Source organism: Embiotoca jacksoni, unplaced genomic scaffold (assembly GCF_022577435.1).
Source record: "Embiotoca jacksoni isolate LCO1_2020_lvr unplaced genomic scaffold, fEmbJac1.0.p SCAF_3, whole genome shotgun sequence".
Taxonomy (NCBI): domain Eukaryota; kingdom Metazoa; phylum Chordata; class Actinopteri; family Embiotocidae; genus Embiotoca; species Embiotoca jacksoni.
In genome coordinates this window covers 4,714,209-4,721,687 of record NW_027185381.1, presented here as the reverse complement: position 1 = coordinate 4,721,687, position 7,479 = coordinate 4,714,209, and the positions used below count along the sequence as shown (strand labels likewise).

The window sequence follows — 7,479 nt, the reverse complement described above, 5'->3', positions numbered from 1 at the left end:
AGCGATTAATGGTTTCAATATCAATAAATTCAAGTTCAAGGTTATATTTGTTTGTTTTATGCATAATATGGCTACATAATAACTTCCTTTAAGTGAGACTTAAGTATTCTGAAGAGAATATGTCCCTTAACTCGAATATAAAGCAAGTCTATAGGACTGCCTTCTTTCACCTGGACAACATTCTCATAATGGAACATCCTTACTTAAAGTGATGCTGAAAAACTCTTCCATGAGTTTGTTTTTTTCTTTGCTGGAATATTGTAACTCCCTATAATCAGAATGTCCCAATAACTCTCTAAAAAGTCTCCAGTTGAATCCCACTGCCGCAGCGAGAGTACTGAGATCACATTTCTCCCATATAGCTTTTCGTCATTTGCTCCCTGTAGACTCATTCATACAGAACCCTTAATGACCAAGCTCCTTCATACCTTTAAGACCTCTGGGTACTCTTATTATTATTTAAATCTAACTTCTCACCCAGAGTTTACTTTTGGTAAACCCATGCGTGTCTTTTCGCTTTTAGACCCCTCTATTATTGTTTTTTTCTCTTTATGATGTTCTTTTCTATCTGCACCATCCTCTCACCCTATCTGGTAGGAAGGTTTTGACCTTACTATGTAAAGTGCTTGCAGACAACATGTTATGATTTAGCGCTGTGTAAAAAAACTGAATTGAATGCAAACCAATGGATGACATCACACCACACTCCATCCGTCTTTATAGTGTATACATGTACGCTGGCAGCAAACAATATGAGGTTTAATTTGCTTCATGTGGCTTTACAGAGAGTGAAAGTAGAACCTTCTGACCTGCAGAAACAACACCAACACGGCTCCACGTTCCGGCAGGTTGCCCGAGAACTCGATAACACAGGTCACGTTGTTTTCAACGACCTCCAAACTGTTGACACCAGCTGGAAATCAGGTCAGATCTGTGGACAGCTGTCGCCTGAGGGGGTGTTAATGAGCTGAAACAAAGCTCATTGTGTTTGTGTATACATCGCATTAGGAGCCATATTTGAGGGCTGATTGTGTCGTTGATTGTACAAATGTCTAAATTATATTAACTGCATGTTTGGCCAGTTGGGGGCAGCAGAGCTAACTGCAAACAAAAACTGCAGTTGTTATTATAGCAATAAAATTAATAGAATGTAGGATAAATATACGAGTGAATGCTTGCGGTGATTGCACCAGTTCAGTTCTTTATTTTGTAACTGAACCCATTTTCCTTCTCAGCCCAACTGTACAGCCAAGTGATTGATGGTAATCAGCGGTAATCCAGGTCAAAGGTCAAATTGACCACAGATTTAGGATGAGAGTGATGTTATGTCATTGACAAGTCTTTTCACCTCAGACATGCAACATGATACAACTTCAACTTGCTACGTGGGCTCGGGGATGGATCCATGTCGTTACACTGCTCGGATGGTTGCCTTGGCAACCACAAAACAACCCACATGACCTCGCAACAAACAAGTCCAATGGGTCGAGAAACCTGAGCACTAAAATGATCAGACATTTAAAGCTCTATGAACGCAGAACTTCTCTTTACCCAAATCAGCCCAAAGCTGGTAGCCAGAAATGAGCCACACCGCTGAATGTGCTGACAATCTTCATGTCTTACAATTGTAATGACTGTTGTGCATGTATACTGTGACAGACATCTTGCCATCATCAAGGGTTCTTCCGGCCTGAACGCACAACAACCAGCCAAAGTATAGTGTGCTAATGTGTTTTAGTCCACACAGCCAATATCACACCTCCGTTGTGTTCTCCTCTCAGTCATTTGCACACTTGCCCCATGCACCGTCTGCAGCTAGCCAGCTGTTTTGTGTCCTCCAGCATGAGCCCCTGGTGCCCTGCTGCTTGGGTTTTTAAGGGCAAGAGAGAGTCAATCACTGATCCATTTCAGCTGGGGTTAATCAAGCCCCTTCCAGGCACCGTTCCCTGAACCACTCCCCCAATCAGTCCCTCCTGCAGCTGAGCCAAACCAAGCCCCGCCACCACATATACATACCGTCGCAGGCTGCTGTATAACTTATATTACGCTAAAGGTTTCACATCATTTAAATCTAGTGTTGGACATTTTGTCTTTTTTCTCTCTTTTTTTGATTTTGTTTAATTTGTTTTCTAGAAATCTTTGGACCAGACCAGATTCCACTACATTGTAATCCGGGTATAAAATGGAGTTTAAATGTGTTGTTGAGATCATTCTTGACCTTACAAAATAACATTTGACAAAACAGCCTAATTTATAGGTCCATTTAGTATCTATTATGGAGATTTTGTTCTCATCTCATGATGTTCCTCAGCAGATATAGTTGGCTCAGATGTGATGGAATTGCAGATGTTTAAATTTCCATTTTGTCCCAATGACTTGTGATCAGTTTTGTCCTGGCTTTAGATCATTGTGTCCTGATATAAACAGCATCAGCGTCTACTATCAGTGCTCCTCGGTGCCAGCCGGAGCTACACTGTACGTAATTCCATCATCCTTAGAGAGAACAACTGTTTTCCCAATAACTCCACAACCACACCGCATTTTCAGGGTCCTTACATGTTACATAACACCACACAGCCTCATCTCAGAGGACTCCCCTAGGCGATTTGTTCCCTCTGTTTTTTTTTCGAGGTATGACTCGCTCATCGGCTATCAGCACAAGCCACTCAGGGGGCTCACATTCCTGCAGTAAGCTTATCTCATTGAACCCCCCCACCCAACACCCTAAAAAAAGACAGGACCATCAGAGGCATGGCGGCCCCTCCCCTTTCTCCCTGCCAGGGACTTCTGGCAGCTGAGACCAGCGTGTGGGATTCACCATTTATCTACAGCATCCCTGATCTAAAGGAATCTGATGGAGAAACAAGTGAACTAAAGCAGGAAAGAGAGAACAACTTAGGAAGAAAAAGACAAGTTCAAATTAGCAATTGAAGTGTTGGGAGAGTCCTAAAAGCAGCAGTAAACCATGAGTACCTTTGGGTACTGCAGGGAATTGAAGAAGTATGAGGAGGTGGATGAGGATGAGCTTTTGGCCACGCTGTCCTCGGAGGAGCTCCAGGAGCTGGAGAGGGAGCTGGCCGACCTCGACCCCGACGACAACATTCCCATCGGCCAGAGGCAGAAAGACCAGACCGCCAAAATCCCGACGGGGACGTTCGACAGAGACGCTCTGCTGAAGTACTGGAAGGACGAGAACAAGAAGCTGCTGGAAGATGAGAAAGAGGAGTCCAAACGTGGACAGGTGAGCAGGAACATGAATACTAAGTTGTCTATGACAGACATATTATGAAGACAGTAAACTTCCTGTCAGCTTTTCTGGAAACTAGAGTGCTGAGAATTGCTTTTGGTGATTTTGGGAACTGCAGAATTCATCACAGGTATTTCTGAAACCAATTTTTTTACAACCTTGCAGCTTTGTATATAATTTGTTTAGCCCCTTTCAGCTTGTTTTTAATTAAGGCACTTTTACTGTCTGGGGCAGCCTCAGTGTTTCCAGTAGCAGGAGGCAGCTGAAAATGGGCCTCCAGCAGCTATTTAGACAGTTGAAAAATACCAGAGTCTGAATACTGGACTTAAATGTAGAACTGCGTCTACTTGATATGGAAGTGTGCAGCTGGTTGCTAACATGCTAATTGGTGCTGCAATACATTTTAATAATGGAGAAATAAATACAATCTGATATGAACAAATATGCATGGCAGCACAATTTATGATCAAGTTGAGGGCAAGCACAAATATAATGGCTCATTATGGGCATGTATATGCCCAACCTTATGTGAGGTGATTGTATTGTGTTTAAATCTTGTTAACACATCCATGTATATGATTGCTGATATAAACAAATTGTCAGACACTGCACTTGTTTAAAAATCATGGTCCTGGGATATCACATAATTTTAGTGTTAGCGTCTCACATTTCCTCACACACCAGTTTGTGCAAATGTTATATTAAGAGCTGCCAAACCTTTCTCTGTTTAAACAATTAAAATCATTATCAACTATTTTGATTAACCGTCTTTTATCTATTTCATTCATTAGTTGTTGCAGCCCTAATGTTAACAACCAAAGTAAAGTAAAGTAAAGTAAAGTAAAGTAAAGTAAAGTAAAGTAAAGTAAAGTAAAGTAAAGTAAAGTACTTTATTTTATTAGATGTTGTGTTTGCAGCTTTTGCTGCCTCTAACTGGACAAAAAACAATTAATACATTTAAAAAAAGCTTACATCTGTACTCCGACTTATAATGTGAAGCTCAGTTTCACTCTCAATTTCCCCTCAATCTCAATCCAACTGGTAAAACTTAACCAAGAGGTTTTTTTGTTTTTGTTTTGGTATACTCATATGGATACATGGAAAAGTGGTACCAAGAAAAGTGGAGCCCCTCTACTGTATGTTGGCAGATTATTTCTGGATACTAAAGAGGGGTGCTGCTCATAATGCCGTACTTATAAGAAGAAAGTTTGTACTTAAGTATAACAACAGCCTTGTTTATGAATAAGTAATACACAACCTGTCACTTAAAAAACATTCCGGATGGAACATTTTAGAAACAAATTTGAGTTTACTCTAAAAACTACTATATGGTCTACCTATTTTATACAATCAGACTAGACAAAGTTGAAATTAAAAAAAAAAAAAAAAAAAAAGTCTACATATTTAATATACGAATATACAAATAACAAATAATAATAGCTTTTTGTTTTCAGACCAAAGTAAGGAGGAGTGCTCAGATGTGTCACAAGTATACTGTTTACTTACACGTGTTGCTGGACAACGGTCTAAAAATATAGATTGTCTAAGAAATGCCAGCATTAATAACCGTCTGCCAGCGATGGAGATGGTATTTAATTAAAAGGCAAAGGCCAGAAAATGTCAGGGTCGACCTAATTTTCTGTCCTATCATCTGCAGGAGGCACACTCCGATAAGAGCAGGTGGATGGTGACCAGCGACGCCTGCAAGACTCTGGACAATGACAGGATGAAGATTTCACACAGGGAGAGGAAAGCAGGAAAAAGTGTTTTTGGCAAAAATTATTTAAAGGAAGATGAGGTGGAAAAGAAAGATGTATGTAAGAATGAGGCTTTGCTGGGGAGCAAAGGTCCTCAGAAGAACAATCCAACAAAAGGCTTGAGGAGTGAATCCAGGACTGAAACCACAGGCCAGAACCTGGATGCAACCCCTGAAAGACCGAGCGGGAACCCCACTGTTATTGACAAGGCTCTGGAGCAGATTCTGAGTGACGATCCCACCACGATTGAAGTCAACCTCAACAACATCGAAGATATCTCCCAGGTGACCTTGCTTCATTTTGCTGAGGCCTTGTGCACAAACACTCATGTCCACATCTTTAGCCTTGCCAACACTCGCGCTGATGACTGCGTTGCCTTTGCCGTCTCCAAGATGCTCCGTGAGAACCGTTCCATCAGAAACCTGAACATTGAGTCCAACTTCGTATCTGGTCAGGGTATCTTAGATCTACTGGCGGCACTGCAGCACAACAGGACGCTGGTGGAGCTTCGCTTCCATAACCAGCGGCACATCTGCGGGGGGAAAGTGGAGATGGAGATGGTCCAGCTGCTTAGAGAAAACACCACTCTGCTCAAGCTTGGTTACCAGTTTGATCTCCCGGGCCCAAGGATGGCAGCGACCAGCATCCTGACGCGTAACCAGGATCAACAGCGACAGAGGAGGCTCCAACAGAAAAAGGAAGAGGGGCCAGCAGCGCCGTCCGGACAAGTTTCCAGTTTATCAGCAGAGAACAAGCCACCAAAGAAGTTGTCGAATTCACATCACAACACTGAAAATCAGAAGAGAAATTCCCCTCCGGCATCTCTAGACCCACCGACGAGGAAGATCGCCGAAATGGTGAAACAGCACGAAGGCTCGAACGGCATGAAGGCTCAGATGAACCAGAGAAAACCGAAGTCAAAGAAACTCAAGAATGGCGCCAACGAAAAGGAAAGTGCAGATATTCTCAAAGACCTGAAGAGCGCCCTGAAGCCGTCACTGCAGAAGAGGCGAGACGAATCCTCCCGCCTGCCGCCACCTCAGAAGTCGAGCCGCGATGACCTGATGGCAGCGATTCGTGGGAGCAGCATCAGCTCCCTGAAAAGGGTAAGACTTCACGTTGGGCTGTCACTGACTAATCTACGTTCGGGGTTTGAAGGAATCTTGTTTTTGCTTGAGTGAAAGCATCACAGACATAATTACCTTCCAAAAGCCAATTACCCCACCTCCCACCCCCACCCCCCGAGTGTAGAGGTCTACTTTCAACAGATGATAGACTGTCACCCTGTAAATTCCTCAAGTCTCTGTCAGGTTAAAAATAGTAGACTTCTTCACTGCCGTTTGATAAGACTGATGGCTTGGAGAGCGCCCAGGAAAAGACCAGACCAGCTAAAAGTTGTTCATATTTCCATTACGGGTAAAAGTGGGTCAGAGATCTTTTTATTATGGCTTTGTTGTTGTCAGCACTACCCCAAACGTAAACCTTTGATTTTAGGGTTAAGAAGCGAGCGACAGGGGTTAGGTCAGACATGAATGCATTTTTTCATGTTGATTGACTTGAATGCAATACTCGTTTACGTAAAAAAAACTTTAAAATCTGTTTGTATATGAGTGAAGAGTAAATGTTTGTGCTTAGCAAAACTACCCATTTGTTCAAAATACATTTTGAACAAATATCAATTCTGGATGAAATTAGTGGAATTGTTTCGGCAGACATTTCCGATAGATGTCTATTGCGTTCATATATCCAACACCAAATGTGGTAAGTATTCATTTCAAAGAGAATGTAATGAATAGTTAGAAATTATCATACGTGCACGTGTTGGCACCAAGTGGCAATTTTCCAAACACATCATCATTCTTCATTTTTTAAATCAGCCACCCTTAACGATGGCATACAAATTAACTTGTATATTACCAGAATGAAAACATAAACTTGATTTTAAAAAGGCCAAAATAATTTTCACAAGAAATTCTGTTTTTTTGGTTCGGTGAATTCTTCTATCTAAATATGATTCGAGTTGTTTTTGTCTGACACATCCATCCAGTCTGTCTTAAATCTACTATGACTGATGATCTTGGACTTTTGTCATTTCAGGTGGATCCGTCACAGACCTGACCTGCCAGACTGATCACACCTGAACTGTTCTCACTTTGAATCAAAATATCTCATGTTTATTGCCCACTAAATGTTTTTTTTTTTTTAGCAGTATCATAATCTGAACTTGTCACACAGTAGCAGCAGACTGGCTTTCTGTATGTTTCTGATTTTATTGTTACTTTGTGGGAATTCTATGAATGTGTAGAGAAATAAACTTTATGTTCCAACATGAATGTCTTTCATTTGTCAGCGTGGTAAAAGTTTGGTACCGAGACTGTTGTTGCCTCCAGGCCCTCCTGACACAGCACATTTTTGCTCTGTCTTTGCAAAATGACAGTCCATTACACGATTTCTTAAAAAGTGCTGACTAGATTC

General features: G+C 41.6%; 1 protein-coding gene across 1 annotated transcript; it reads left to right on the top strand.

The window, feature by feature from the left end:
- The first annotated feature begins 2,965 nt into the window (after window positions 1-2,965).
- Window positions 2,966-7,122, top strand: lmod2a (leiomodin 2 (cardiac) a). Its single transcript, XM_069163441.1, has 4 exons — window positions 2,966-3,225; window positions 4,851-4,872; window positions 4,923-6,110; window positions 7,102-7,122. Exons 1-4 carry the CDS (start codon window positions 2,966-2,968, stop codon window positions 7,120-7,122), a joined length of 1,491 nt encoding a protein of 496 aa, XP_069019542.1.
- The last annotated feature ends 357 nt before the right edge of the window (window positions 7,123-7,479 follow it).

Excerpts from the sequence above, each read along its gene's own strand:
- lmod2a (XM_069163441.1), top strand. The coding sequence starts at position 2,966 with ATGAGTACCTTTGGGTACTGCAGGGAATTGAAGAAGTATGAGGAGGTG. Across the intron at positions 3,226-4,850 it reads CTGGAAGATGAGAAAGAGGA|GCAAAGGCCAGAAAATGTCA; the intron begins GTCCAAACGTGG and ends TTTAATTAAAAG. Across the intron at positions 6,111-7,101 it reads GCATCAGCTCCCTGAAAAGG|GTGGATCCGTCACAGACCTG; the intron begins GTAAGACTTCAC and ends TTGTCATTTCAG.